At 35.5% G+C, this 15,291-nt stretch overlaps 3 protein-coding genes across 5 annotated transcripts; 2 read left to right on the plus strand and 1 right to left on the minus strand.

The window, feature by feature from the left end:
- Window positions 1–726: 726 nt before the first annotated feature.
- Window positions 727–6,915, minus strand: LOC105769426 (serrate RNA effector molecule). 3 transcript variants are annotated; one of them, XM_012590053.2, is made up of 13 exons: window positions 6,791–6,907; window positions 6,293–6,717; window positions 5,278–5,390; window positions 4,589–4,646; window positions 4,349–4,435; window positions 4,173–4,247; window positions 4,049–4,096; window positions 3,798–3,866; window positions 2,892–3,695; window positions 2,759–2,807; window positions 2,390–2,667; window positions 2,136–2,312; window positions 727–1,508 (listed from the first exon to the last, which is right to left on the minus strand). In XM_012590053.2, exons 2-13 carry the CDS (start codon window positions 6,694–6,696, stop codon window positions 1,448–1,450), a joined length of 2,223 nt encoding a protein of 740 aa, XP_012445507.1. In that variant the 5' UTR covers window positions 6,697–6,717; window positions 6,791–6,907; the 3' UTR covers window positions 727–1,447. The 3 variants fall into 3 exon arrangements, with proteins under 3 accessions (XP_012445507.1, XP_012445506.1, XP_052487187.1); XM_012590052.2 differs by having other exon boundaries at window positions 6,293–6,915; XM_052631227.1 differs by having other exon boundaries at window positions 4,349–4,423; window positions 6,293–6,914.
- A 2,039-nt stretch (window positions 6,916–8,954) lies between these two features.
- LOC105769712 (60S ribosomal protein L30) lies at window positions 8,955–10,690 on the plus strand. Its single transcript, XM_012590526.2, has 5 exons — window positions 8,955–9,124; window positions 9,244–9,349; window positions 9,678–9,779; window positions 10,314–10,382; window positions 10,470–10,690. Exons 1-5 carry the CDS (start codon window positions 9,104–9,106, stop codon window positions 10,508–10,510), a joined length of 339 nt encoding a protein of 112 aa, XP_012445980.1. The 5' UTR covers window positions 8,955–9,103; the 3' UTR covers window positions 10,511–10,690.
- A 145-nt stretch (window positions 10,691–10,835) lies between these two features.
- On the plus strand, window positions 10,836–13,318 carry LOC105769711 (uncharacterized). Its single transcript, XM_012590525.2, has 3 exons — window positions 10,836–11,467; window positions 11,789–12,116; window positions 12,885–13,318. Exons 1-3 carry the CDS (start codon window positions 11,320–11,322, stop codon window positions 13,087–13,089), a joined length of 681 nt encoding a protein of 226 aa, XP_012445979.1. The 5' UTR covers window positions 10,836–11,319; the 3' UTR covers window positions 13,090–13,318.
- The last annotated feature ends 1,973 nt before the right edge of the window (window positions 13,319–15,291 follow it).

Genomic DNA, 15,291 nt, shown 5'->3' on the forward strand with positions numbered 1-15,291 from the left:
AAAATCTCAAATGTATGTTTGTTTCATTGAAAATAACTTTTATGAAATATTTTAAGAAATCTACCAAACAACAAAAAATTTACCAAACAACAAAAAATCTTTTACGCAAATTCATCTAAACACCAGAAAATATTAATTTTTTCAAAAAAATAAATTATTTTCTAAAAATCATTTTCTGAAAGTTATTTTCAATGAAAGAAACGGATCCTAATACTAAAAGTATTTTCCTAATTCTTGAAGAAAGATGATGATTAATTTTGCACCAGAAATCTGTAGAGAGTGGTTCACCATCCGCTAGTCAAAATGAACATAGAAAGATGGAAAAGTACCCATGACTGACTGGCTGGAATCACTTGATAAAGTACCCACTTTCTTAATGCATTCTGATGCAATGTACTATTATTACGTTTAAAAATGGGCTGTCCCATGTCCATTATTGGCAAATGCTTTATTCTGTAGTTTAACTGTTTTGGGATATGTAGATAAATGCTGATACTTCTTTGAAATCATAATGGGATTGAAATATGGTAGGACCTTTTTTCTGCTGCTGTTTCCTCGTGTTTTCCACAATAACTCTATCGAAGTCCAATATCTTAAAGTCTACATCTCAAAGTATTGCTTTGAAATTTAAGGGTGGAAAAAGTCATTTTCAGTCACCCCATTTGAATATTGCTTGTTAAAATTCGCCTGTCAACATACATACATACAAACACACATACATACATATAAGAGCACACTATCCCAGTAGTTCTAATCTTTACCATAGCTGAAAATGAGATTATATTGTTCCACCTAAGAACAAAACAAAAGGGAACTCTAAAAGCCTTATCATTTATTGAATCGTGTTTTTCCCTGTTCATCCAACTTCCAATTTTGTAAACCTCTGGAATTTCCAAGGCTGAACCACAAGCAGAGACTTTAAACATCAAAGAAGCGAAGGAAATGAAGGCTTTGATGTTGGGACGAGTAGCTTCCTTTCTCTGTTGATGGCAAGGCATCTTTCATTGATTGGAGATCCTAACTTAATCCTCCACCACTGCCGGTAGAAGGTCAAAACAAAGTACCAACTATATGAAAAGTCTATCCACTCAAAAGTCCATGTTACAGATTTTTTTAACCATGTATGCCCCATCCCATGTTCATAAAAATCTCTTGTCAGGTGGGTTAACTAGGACAAGAATAACAGAAGACAGTTCCCAGCAAACTACACACTACTTGGTTAAATCACAACATCAGAATACTCTTAATTACAAAGGGAAACAGCTAGCATGCGTTATAGCAAGATTTAAGATTTTTTCATGTTTTAACAAAATCGAATAAGGTCGATGCTTTTCTAGTTAGATAATCATAAAATAACAGCATTTTGACCTTGGACTGCTTGATGAATAGCTTTATGCCTCAGTAGGATAGATTTTAGTCTTTGCCAATATACCTCCACTTCTAATACCTATAAGCTCCTGTAGTCTATAACAGTGACTTCATCCTCAGGTGCATCTAGGTCTTGATAACTGCATAAATAAAACAAGGCAAGCTTTACAAACATGACTGTAGAAGAGATAAAGAGAAACACTATAATACTAAAATAACATAGGAAATCTTCATCCAATTAATAGTAAATTGTTAAAACATAATGTAGTGTTCTCATGGCTTAGACTTCACACTCACATACTACTACACGGAAAGAAGCAAAGTAAATGAAAAATCGAAATACAGAAAATTGCATCTATTTTCTATCTTCCAAAACCATAAGAAACAGGAAACTGCTCAGAAATTGTGAATTCAAAGGAAAGCGGGGCAAGGAAAGGAACTTGTGAGCATATTTCAATGTCAATATAGATTTCAGAAGGTGAGGAACAGTGTTTTATAGATTAGTTACAAGGACACTAGAGTCATTTAGATATAAGCAAGTTCCCCACCACCATATTTTGGAAAAAAAAAACATTATAGGAAAAACATAGAAGCCAACACTATGTATAATTAAAATATATTTTGAACTAATGAAATCACAACATTTAGAAACATGAACTGCACTCTCTAATTCTGTATTCAAGTAGACAAGTATTAAGGCTAAGAACTGCAAATAAAACAGCTGCAATACATCCCAATTGCTTTCAAACAGTCTCAAGCAAACTTACCTTCTTAAACGACGAGGATCCTGTTGAAAGCCAGGAGGCAAAAGAAAGGGGGCTGGTCCACTTAAATTAGGTCCAGGACGTCCCCCTCTAGTATTGCCTTCGTAAGGAGGACCACCCTGCTCTCTGAAGACCTGCATTGCAAGTTCAGGTGGAGCTGGAACGAAGGGGCCCAAAGGACTGCAATTACACACATATGAGACCTCAAGAAAATAATAAGCTCATTACAGCTACTTCTAGAACAGCATGAGACCTACCCAGCACCAGGAACAGGCATCAATACTGGTGGAGGTGCAATATCTGAAGAAAATGGAGCTGCAACATGCATCCCTTGACCACCAAAAGCATCAAACATTGGATCATCACGATTGCCATCATCAGGACCATCCTTGTTGGATGGAAATTCACTTGATTGAGGGTTCTCAGACCTATCATATCTATCGCTACCATTTGCTCGATTATCACGTCCTCTACGAAAGCCACGTTCATCTTTCAAGCGATTTTCTAGCATTCTACGTCTTGGGGGCTTGTCCTTCTACAACAAGAAAAAAAGAAAGGTGAAAAAATGAGGTTATAAAAGCAGAAACAGAGAACATAACATCAAAACAACAACAATTGTAGCATACAGGTAGAGATTGCTGCATAACAGGTGTCCCCCCAGGTGCATCTGGATCACTGTGAATGGAAACAGTGCATATTATACAGGAATCATTAAGATTAAAACAACAACAACAATAAGTTGCATGTAACACCACTTACTTCATGTAATTTTGGTAATAAAGCTCTTCACGAACTTTAGACGTTAGCTCCATCACAAGCTCTGGATGTTTAAGTTTAAGATGCTTGTGCACGAATTCTGCAGCATGGAAGAGCTTTGTGCAACCCTTAGCACCACATCCATACTTCCAACCATACTTTTCATCCCTAATCTTACGGACAAAAGGATTCAAAGCTTCAACAGCAGCAGCTTCTATTTTGTCTTTGGCAGTCATTAATTCCAAAGGATCTTGACCCCTCAATCTCTCTTGCCAGCGTGAGTCAAGTTTCTTTTCCCACTCAGATCCGCTATTAGTAACATCAGAACTCTTTCCCTCTGGTCTCACATGCCTAAGACCCTTAGCTTCACTTGTTTCAATCATTCCATAATAATCCAAACCATGGACACGCCACAAGTAAGTTATAAGAGTATCAAGAAGCTCAACACCCTCCAGGCCTTTCACAGAATTCGAGCCACGTATAATAACCACCGGACCAGTCAAACTACCACGAGATTTATCTCTATTTACTTTGTCATTGTCGAACCCCCTTAATATGTTTTCCTCAATTCCTTTTTCAGAATCCAGTTTACGTACAAGACCCTGTGCTTGTTCAATGTCAATATGAATTCTTCTGGGATCATAACTGATCGGGTGAGCCTTAGGAGCAGCAGAAAGAATATCAGTTTCTTTTGCAGGTTCCTTACCATGCCGCCTTCTTTTGTCACCGATGTCAGTTTCATCTTCGGAATTAGGATCACTAGTTTGGCCTGATTTACTTGATGACAAGGGATTTACCCCAGGATTTCTGCATCACAAATATAAATTAAAGGTTAGCTGGTGGAAATAAAATGCCGGGAGCCAGGTTGAATACACAACCAAAGTCAGTGAGCATGAATTTCCATCTTACAAGTCCAGTGTTCCACTCTGTAGATCAAGCAAAAAGTCCTTTGCAACTCTGCATACAAGTTCGTTCCTCCTAAAAAGATAAGACCAAAAGCATAATATAAAAAATAAAGAAAAAATCCAACAATCGCATGATAAATTGACACCAAATCATCAACACCACCACACAACAAAATGCAGGACGGAGGGAGTCCATTGGCTTACTAACAAATTCATGAACTGAAAAATATCATGAAATGTGTAAGTACAACTAACCTTTCAATAACAGTGACCAAGTTTGTTGGATGATATTTGTCTCTCAACCTACATGCATAAGTAAGTTAAATTAGAACGATGAAGTGCGCAAATAGGCAGGAATTCAGTAACCAATGTGAAGTACCATTCCTCGTCTTTGTGAGCATCAAAAAATGCTTGTTTTTGGGTTGATATATACTCTGACTTGTATTCTTGGTACCTTCACAGTAATAAGTAAGAGTAACTCAATATTCCAATTTGTTTAAGCCACAAGTCACAAACAAGAAAAACCAAACAGATGATATTATTTCTCATTCGTACCTACGCTCAGCTTCAGCGGGTAGTATATCATCCTCAAGCTCTTGAATGAATTGCTTGTATGACATCAATCCTTCTCTGAAAATATTACTTATCATGCCATGTTATCGTATAAGATAAATAAAGATCCAGCAATGAAATGATAAGAACAACTTTTGAAAGTCCCCTCAATTAAAAGAGAACGTGAATGGTGTCAACACTGCAACAAAAAGTACATGTCTGTAAAGAAGATAAAAAGCTAACCTTTGAGTACTCCTTGAATTGGAAGCATCACCATAACCACCAAGGCCAGAATCACAATCTGAAAGGCAATATCATTGACAAACTAAAATAAAACAGCATGGATAGAAAACATAGATAAAAAGTTCGTTGCTGTTGCATTATACTATAATGCATCGTCACTATAAGGAATTTTAGAAGGAATCAATCTACTCAACAGAAAGTCATCATTAACTGCAATTACGCATCATTTCATAGATTCCCAAAGTTACTTTGATGACATGCATTTCAATACTTTCCAAACCGACACTGTAATCTGAAAAGCCAAGAAAGGACACCTAATGCAAAATACTAGTTTTTGGTTTTGCCCATTCTCAACAGCCAAATATCATAACTAGCCACGTGAAAATGAGCTCTTCATAGAAGAAGAATTTGCTAGCTTCAAAAAAGAATTATATGTAAAATTTAATTCTCTATATTATCAACACTAACCATAATATATCAAGATTTTATATTAACAACTAAAATGAAAAATTAACCGCAATAAATGTGAGTCTATAACCGGCATATAACGTTTTAAATTAAAGTGATAATATGTGCAAAAAAGACACAAACTACAAAGTGGTCAAATCAAAACTCAAAAGTGCTTCAAGATTACTCCAAGTGCAATAATTGAAATTTGAAATACTTAAGCAGTTTCTAGAAAGGACAACCTTGATAGCCACCGGAAGAGCGACCTGAGTACCAGCCATGAGGCCTTTCTTCAGGGTAACCAGGCCTTCCCATCATCTCACGATCATATCCACCACCATAGTCATGCCCAAACCTACACCATCAAAAGTGTTTTACAGCATGAGCAGAATCCGAGTATAAACCAAAACAGCCAAGTGAAAATAACTTATCATATATGAAAGCATCATAGTTGATGACTAGAATATGAACAAGGGTAGAATTCCAGAGTCAAAATAATTAGAGTCATGCACGGAAGATACACTGGATCCAGAGCAACATGAGGAAACTGAATCAATGATCCATTCATAGGTACCACAGTTGAAAACAAAAAGTTGGTCTCAGATGTTTGTCCAGGCAGTCCAGAATTTTGTAATAACAGTGTACCTTGCATTAGTAGGAAAAGGAAAGTCCAGTGTAACACCAAGGGATACTAGTGATGTGTAAGCATTTACAATAAGAAAATCAAATTGAGTCTGGCAAAAATAATGCAAATTTATCAAGAAAACCAGCACAAACACTTGGAACACTCTTCATCAACCATAAATTTGTCAGTCCCTTTCCAAGAAAAAGCATGCTGCCCAACTACTTACTTACTTAGTGAGTCATATTCAGTCTCCTATATTTAGGGTTGTTTTGCAGGTTCAGCAGTAGCCATTAGGATTTTGTAGCAGTGATTTGTATTCAAAATAGCCATATCATGGTCAAACAGCGTATATTTTACAAGACAATACCTAAACTACTGATTATATTCCGTCTTAATCCCATGTCTTGAATCTCAATCTTTCAGTTAAAGAATTTTCAAAGCTTAAATCAATCAACCAAAATACTAAGTTGAAACAAATCGGAAATAAGTTCATAAGACTTGAAAACATTAAGCAAAGAAAATCCCGAAGAAGTTAAATAAACCAAAAGTATAAATGCCTATAGCTAAATTAAGCTGTGTTATTTTACATTCTAATTGTAATTAAATCTGAAAAAAAAAAAATAAAGGATTACCTTCTATCTCCAGGTCCAAATCTTCCTCTAGGGCTCCCTCTTCTCCCTTCGTATCCTCCATCCTCACGCCTAGACCTCTTATGAGGGGGCGACCTCCGCGGCGGAGGCGAGTGTCTTCTATCCCTATAACTCAACGGCGGTGGCGGGGGGCTAATGCTGCTGCGCCTCTTGTAATCTCTCTCTCTGGGAGGTGGAGGCGGAGGAGAGCGATTGCGATCGTAGTAGTCGCGGTCCCGTCGCTCACGCGAGTCCCGATCGCGTCGTCGAGGTGGAGGCGGCGATGGGGCAGAGGAATTGGGATCGTCAGACGACGGAGGCTGTTTATTGTTATTGTTGTTGTCTTTACGGTCGCCACCGCGACGGCGGTCGAAGGAATCGACCGGCATGTTTATGACTTCGGCCATGACGGGCGGTAGAACGAAACCCTAGAAAGATGAAAATATAGATAAAGGAGGTGGAGAAAATTAACTTTTCGTAGATTGAGGATCGAGAGCAGACCGGAGTCACGAATGAGTAGCCAACTGTAAGCAAAATTCAGTTATAACTGCCTTAGCTGATTGAAACTGAATTTGGTCTCTAAGATTCGATTATTAAGTTCGCCGATTTTCAGTTTCACTTCCCTCCTATTCGATTTGATGGGCCATTTAATTATAATTTTTTAAGACTTAATCCACGCTTTAGTCCTTAAAGTATATAATTTTTACATTTTAGTCTTTAAAAATTTTCTGCACATTTCAGTTCTTAAGATTATTTGACGTTCTCAATTCAATCCCCAATGATATTAAATATTATCGTATCAATCTTTTGGCCGTTAAAAAAACCAATTAAAATAATCCGTCACCATAAATTGCTACCTATCATGCATCATAAAAATCATTAATTTAAAAAATTGTTAGAAATTTTTAAAAAATTTGTATTGAAATTTATTAATAAATTTAGGAAGAGCTTGCGTAAGGGCATCAACAACTCTTTCTTTCTTCTTAGAGGTTTCTTTTTGAACCCCCGAGCTCCTCCATCGCCCCTATTATCATGCGCCCTAAATCGTCGATAACTCCCACGAGCCAACCCTTAACCTGTGTGGGCAATGCCTTTAAGTTTATCTGGCCTTTATAGTTTTCAGCATCGACAATGACCAAGCCATCGGAACTTTTTTCTTTACAAGTAGTAAACCCAGATGTGGTTTAACCTTAAATCATTAACGGAAAAACATGAGCTTGCTTTTATAACGGTTGAATTGGATTACAGCAAGGTCATCCTCCTCAAGATGGGGCTTGCCAATAAGCTTTAGAGAACTGGGTTCCTGCCATACCGTCGGGAAGAAGAAGACACCCAACTGATCTTTCACGAAAGTGTATCGGATTTTCTATTGGTGCTAGTTATTTGGTTTGTGGTTGACAATTTACACGCCAACACTTGGGTTGGTGGACGCAATGGAGCCTCTACTGTACTTGCTTGTTAGTTTTCCATTACTTCAGAAAAAAAAAAAGCTAGAAAAAAATGCTTTATCATTTTAAATTTTTATATTTTTTAAAATTTTGAAATTTTAATTTTTTTACCAACATCGTTATAAGTTCAGATCATATTTATTTTTCTTGACACAATACTTTTTTGTATCACTTGAAAATAATAATCTAACATGATATTATATATATGATAATATATTTTCAACATAAAAATTTGAAATAATAGAATTTAACTAAAAAATATAGAAAATAAAAATGGCAAAATTAAATTATATAGACTAAATCCCTTAACTTATACATAGTAAAAGGGCTAATAGAAGAATTTGACCTAAAATTTATTTATTTATTGGGTAAACTACACCCATGGTCACTTTTGTTTACCTTAGGTTACGTTTTAGTCACTTATGTTTGAAATGTTACGTTTTAGTCATTTACGTTATCATGTTGTAACATTTTAGTCACTGAGTCATTAATCGTCGTTAATGGTGTAACGGTAAGCTGACGTGGCACGTTAAATCATCATTTCAAACAAAATTTTAGGTTAAATTATACAATTGATCCCCATATTTTTTTCGTTTTAAGTAATTTAATTTTTTTTCTTTTATGTTCTTTAAACTTTCATCTTTTTTTTCCATTCTCTTTTGTTTCTCCCTCTGTTTTCATACATTTCCCATTTCTTTTAACATATTAGGAAGTCGAATTGGCAATGAAAAAAGAAGTAGGAAGTCGACTGTCATCATTTGCCTATAACCAAAACCCATAAACCCATACCATGCTTCTTTTTTACTACCAATACGATTTCCTGGTATGTTAAAAGAAATAAAGAAGGTAGAAAAACAGAGGGAGAAGTAGAAGAGAATGGAAAAAAAAAAGAAAAAAGAAAGAAAGAAAGTTAAAAGAACATAAAAAAATTTTAAATTGCTCAAAACGAAAAATTATGGGGACCAATTGTATAATTTAACCTAAAATTTTTGTTTGAAATAATGATTTAACGTGCCACGTCAGCTTACCATTACACCATTAACGACAATTAACGGCTCAGTGACTAAAATGTTACAACACGATAACGTAAGTGACTAAAATGTAACATTTCAAACATAAGTGACTGAAATGTAATCTAAGGTAAACAAAAGTGACCATGGGTGTAGTTTACCCTATTTATTTTTAGTTAAAATTGGTTTTGGGTCATAAGAGGTAATTTTCCTTGGCCCAACCCTAGAAACCTTCAGTCAGGCATCGATATATTGGTTTAGGTTTTAGGGTTTCTTCGCTTCTTGTGGTGAACCAGTTGTAGCTGCCGCTGTCACTTCCCCGCTTCCATCTCACCGAAGCTCTCCCGTCGACGACAATGGTTGCCGCCAAGAAGACCGTAACTATCCATTCCCGTTTTGTTTCTTTTGAATTTTCTGCACTTTTTTTATTCTTAATTTCCTGAAAATATGCTAATAAATGGATTTGTTTTTAATGGGGGTGTTTGACGAAATGCAGAAGAAGACTCATGAGAGCATTAACAACAGATTGACTCTCGTTATGAAGAGTGGGAAATACACTTTGGGTTACAGAACTGTTCTCAAGTCTCTTAGAAGCTCCAAAGGTATTGGATAACTCTGCGTATTGGTTTGCGATTTCTAAAATTTTGAGCTACCGTATTGATGATTTGACTATTTCCGGCGTTTTAATCCTCCTGATTTAGATGAAGAATGATTAGATTATTTTATGTTCATTGTTTGGTGGTGATTTGAAGTTGAATGCATTTCATCTTGGTTAAAAACTTAAAATGGTCTTTTTCTTGGATAAGGGCATGTGGGTTTTTGGTGGATTTATATATACATTGGATTGCTTCATTCCCGTTGCTGATATAATGCTGATCAGTTGAGCCTTGAAAGCAGGTATTCATATGTAATTTTTCTAATGTTTTATAGGTAAGTTGATTATCATTGCCAACAACTGCCCTCCTCTTAGGAAGTCGGAGATTGAGTATTATGCCATGTTGTGCAAGGTTGGAGTTCACCACTACAATGGAAGTATGTTCCTTAACCTTTTGTTCTCGTGTTACATGCTTTAGCACGTACTTGTATCATGATTTGAGTATTTGTCTCTTGGATTAATTTCCTTTTCACATTGAACTAAGCGGATTATTAATAAGATTAGTTCAGCTATGTTGCTCCAACATCTATATCTAAAGACTATTTCTGCATGAGTATGGGATATGATTTTCCACATACAAGAAAATCTTGGGAAAAATAGAGCTGATCTGTGTTAAGACAGATACCCATATTCAACACTGCCCCCTGAATCTGAATAATGTAGATTCTGCCCTTCCTTGCTTCCTTCCTTTCTCTAGTTATTACAAACAAAGCTTGTATTTCTAGTGTTGCCGATAGAAGTGGTAGGATGAACAACATTCCTGATTGATATAGCCCATTGCATGTGTTCTTCATCTATTTATCTCAACTTATCTCGAGTTCTATATATAATGTTGTCAAAAGTTTTCGAGCAGTCATCATTTGTTTTAAAGAGTAATCCCCTTGACAAGGGTTTTTTTTTTTTTTTTGCAGACAACGTAGACTTGGGCACTGCTTGCGGCAAATACTTTAGAGTGTGCTGCCTCAGCATTATTGACCCTGGTATATATAAGAGTGTTGATAACATGCTGAATTTACGAATACATCTGTAGTTCCTGATTGTGGTAAGTATCTTTTGTGTTTTTACAGGTGACTCTGATATTATAAAGAGCATGCCCGGTGATCACTAAGCTATGGGGGGATAACTTCCTAGGTGCTGATTTAGTTTCAATTTTTGGGTGTCTAAAAACATTGTTGATGTTAAAGACAAACTTATTCTGAAATTCAGAACTTTCTTTGTAGTGTTTGTGGGACAGTGATGTTATTGGCCCATGTATTAGTGATTTTTTTGAGTGGATTTCGTTTAAAAATCTTTCGTTCAACATTTTTTATGGTAGATTATAAATTAATGCTCCTTTAGAAAAGCTAAGAAGTTGAGGAGGACATGGTAACTTGTGTGATGAAGTGAACATTTTTATTCTGAATATGGAAATATAAAATACATAAATTTGATCTAATACCAAAAAGAAAAATATGACATTGATCAAAATTTTAAGTAAAAGTTAGAATAATGCGGTAAAGCAAAGTTATTATTGTGAAGGAAAAAAGCAAAAGAGGCGAAGGAGATGACAGTAGTAGTAGAAGCAAATGAAGCTATTAGTTATTATTTTTCCCCATTATGAAGAAAACAATTTTCAGTTTTTACCACCATAAAATATAAGCTCCGAATGTATGTTAATGGAAAATTTGAAGAGATTGGTGCGAATAGACTCCATCAATTTTCATTTCATTGTCAGATATCTTTCTCAAAAGCTTCAGTTGACACCAAAACAACCCCCATTTCATTTATTTCTTCACCATTTCTCCACCCCCCCCCCCAAACAAAAAATGTAAAACAAATATCAATGATGTAATGTAGTTTAGGTTCTCTTTGGATCTAATCAAGTCACAGAGAATCCTGAATTCTTAAATCTCCATTCACTCTGAAACAAAGGTGTTCATGGAGAGTTTTGGCGCCGAAGATCTGTCCACAATAGGCGGCATAGCCACTGTTTCTCTTCTTCATTCTTTCATTCCCACCCATTGGCTTCCATTCTCCATCGTCGGCCGTGCCCAAAATTGGACCCTTTCTCGTACCCTTTTTGTCAGTAAGTCCCCTTCATCTAATTATTTATGCTTTCGATCTAATTCGCATATACTAATACCCAGACTAAAAAAAAAAAGACCCCTTTATTTACAGTTGATAAATTTCCCTGTTCTTTAGTTTTTGATATCTTAATTTTACCGTAATTAATGTCACGATCGATTCTAATATGTTGATTTGCTTTTCTGGGTTTCTTTAATTTTAGCAAAACTAAGATTTTTTAGCAGATAGTTAAAAACAAGGGAATCGAATACTATTAAAAATTAAAACACTTTTGGGCATTGCTTGATCCTTCTTTATCATTGTATTATTGTCTATGGCGCAGCCGCATTCGGAGCAGTTTTGCACGTAATATCGACTTCTCTTCTTGGTATAGCTGCAATAACTATGGCGAACACAATTGCTGGTGAAGAAACAGTGCATAAACTTGCTTCACTTTTGCTCATAGTTCTTGGTGGTAGCTATATATTGTTGTTTTTGTCTGGTAAGGGTGGACACAGTCATTCTCATAACCAACCCATGGAGAAAATGGCCGTCGCTGGCCTTGTCCTCGTTCCAGCATTGTCTCCTTGTGCAACCACTCTTCCTGTGTTCCTAGCTGTCGGAAATTCGTCTTCCATGATGGTACTTGCCATTATAGTGTTGCTATTCAGGTATACATGACAAACGACTTTGAAAATTTGAGAATGGCTTATTCAATTTGATTTTTATATATAAATAGTTAGTTGGCAGTTTAGTTGAAAGAGAGCTTATTTTCATGTGTTTCCAATTGGTATAGCATCTTCAGTTAACTATAGACTGGTGTTAACATACAAGTATTTTGATGTATGTCTTCAATTTTTATCATGCATATTGATTTTAATCTTTTTCTTCTTTGGTAAATAAGCAAATGAGAGACAGTTTTGATCCTGTTACTATTTATGGTTTGCAGAAATCTAGAACTGCTAAGGGTATGGGGATAGAGACTGATCTGTGCTTACTATAAAGAACTGGCAGTAGAATGTTGAAATCCTTGTAGACCATTGAACTACTTTTAGACATGAATCATCTTATGTTTTTGTGCTAAGCCAGTTACTTTGTTTCTTGAAAACAAATTGCATGATTTTTGTTTCTTTTACTAGCCTCCATCATTTGTCTTGGACCTGAGATATTTGCATTATACTTATCTGTGTTTACAATAATTTTCTTCGACTGACTCAAGCTTCAACCTATAATCTACACTGAAATTCATAATATTAATTGGTAGCAATACCATTGATTGTATAGAATTTTAATATTATGAGGAACTGATTTAAGTTAGGGTTTAACACTAGCCACTAATTTGCCAGTATACATGTATAGGTGCATTGCATAGTCTGCTATAAGCTTATAACCCAGGCTTTACTGTAGATGGCTTAATTAAGGTGACATTGAGTTTGCAGCACAATAGCAGTGATGACCTCGCTGGTGGCTTTATCCTTCTATGGTGCTAGCCAGCTCAAGTTTCGCTGGGTGGAGCGATATGACAAAGTTCTCGTGGGTTCGGTGCTATGCTTGGTAGGGATCCTAACACTCATTTTTCACGATCATGATGGAGAGGAAGGCTTGCATGCACATCAGGTGCATAGGAAAGTTATTGGTCTTTGAGGACTGCAACATCCTGGAAGCTTCCATCCCGTCGTCCAATTTAAACAGTTCATTGTGCCGTAAGTGGATTACAAGATTGTTTTCTTGGTGCTAGCCAGTCTTTTATGTGTTTATGGTATGTTTTGTTCTTTGTCGGTTACTTACATGGACCAATCCTATAAATAGCCATTAAAATGCTAATTTGACTCGAACGATATGCAAATACAATGAATTCTCTTCATTTATTTTATCCTCTTTTTGTCAAGTCATTATTGGCCACTGTTTCTCAGACTTATGGTGAAGTTTCAATGGTTTTTTTTTTTTTTAATTTCAACCAAATAAATGCTATATAAGAAATTATAAGAAAAACATTCTAACTCGATATATAAAAAAAATCTAAACTATTCTATAAATCAGTTTTGAGTAAATTATTAAGTTAATGAAAGTACACGGTTTCTTCTGCTCATCAATTTGTCTGTAAGTGCAGCAGCCATGGTATCCAATGAAAAACGCACCCTCCCTTTAAGGGCATATAACAAGGGGTTTTAATTTTTTTTCATTAAAGAGAGAGAGTCAAAAGTGTCCATTGAACAACATGGATAAAGCTGAAATAAATGAACAACAAACTTTTAATAAAATATGAAAGGAAAAAGAATAGTAAATTATGTATATAATTAAAGCCAACCCTTGGTTTCCTTGTTGAAAAGCATGATTTGTTTGATAAGTTTTTAAGGTAAACATGAATTATTTCATGTTCTCAAAGAGACAAAAGAAGTGGAAGACACGACATATTTTTTTATGTTTCCTAGCTATTTCTGTACATCTGCTTCTTCAGTAATAAATTTCTTTCTAGCTTTCTTTCAACAATTAAACATGACCCATCATTTGAAAACCTGTAAAATATTAATTGGTTTTATATTAAATAAACTCTTTTATAGTTGGGTCAGGTTCATATCACTTCACTTTTCAGGCTTCAACCTTATATTTCTTTAAAGTAATTCGGTTTTTTTTTTTAATAAATTTGAACGAGTTTTTTTTGGATCAGACCAATTAAGACTCCCATTTCTTTGATGTTTATCAGTTTATACTCTCAATAGATAGTCAGTAGCAGCTAGTCAATACTAGCTGTTAGTTAAAGTTATTATATAGTTGGTTCAGTTGTAACTATTTGCTATTCGTTATAGTGTATTAAGGAGTTAATATTCTTGTATAAATAGTTACAGAGACTTTATTGTAAAGAGATCATCTTTGCATATTGATGATATTTTAATATCAGATATCTTTCTTCTTGTATGTTTAGGGCGTATCTTGATATGGTATCATTTTGATCTTGTTTCTTGTTTTGGAGGAAAGAAGGAAGTTTTCAACACTGAGTTTGATGGTCCAATGTTTGATGTTTCTACTAATTGTTGTTCTTCAACTGAGAGTTGTAATCATTTTGACTTGTGGCATCGACATCTTAGCCATCCCTCTTTAAAAGTTTTAAGAACAGCTTTTCAATCTTGTAATATTCCTTGTCAAGTGAATAAAATTGATCAGTTGTGTGTTGCTTGTCAGTTTGAGAAGTCTCACAAGTTATCATTTCCCACTTCCAACACTAGTTATCACTCTCCTTTGAACTAGTTGTGTCAAGTGAATAATACACGGTCGTTAATTCCCTTACCTGCTGGCAAAAGGCCCATTGGCTGCAAATGGTTATTCAAGATCAAAAGGCACTCTGGTGGATCTATTGAGAGATATAAGGCAAGGCTAGTTGGAAAAGGGTATTCAAAAGTGGCAAAATTCGATTTTCAGGATACATTCAGTCCCGTGGTGAAGTCAGTTACTGTTAGAGTTATAATTTCTTTAATTGTCACGAGAGAATGGAAACTCAGGCAGGTTGATGTCAATAACGCTTTTTTAAATGGAGACTTACAAGAAGATGTTTTCATGGAACAACCTCCTGGGTATGAGCATCATCAAGATGGAGCAACATTGGTTTGTAAGCTACTAAAGGCTTTGTATGGGCTTAAACAAGCGCCACGTGCTTGGTTTGAGAAGCTCAAAGTCTACTTGCTTTCAGAAGGGTTTGTTGTGATCAAATCTGATCATCTTTATTCACTAAGATTGTAGGGACTAATGTGATTTATCTTTTAGTCTACGTCGATGATATTATCATCACTAGAAGCAATGAGTCTGCTTTGAAAGACATGGGGTTGTTGCATAGAAGTTACCTATACTTCT

Source organism: Gossypium raimondii, chromosome 5, assembly GCF_025698545.1.
Source record: "Gossypium raimondii isolate GPD5lz chromosome 5, ASM2569854v1, whole genome shotgun sequence".
In the NCBI taxonomy this organism is placed as follows: Eukaryota; Viridiplantae; Streptophyta; class Magnoliopsida; order Malvales; family Malvaceae; genus Gossypium; species Gossypium raimondii.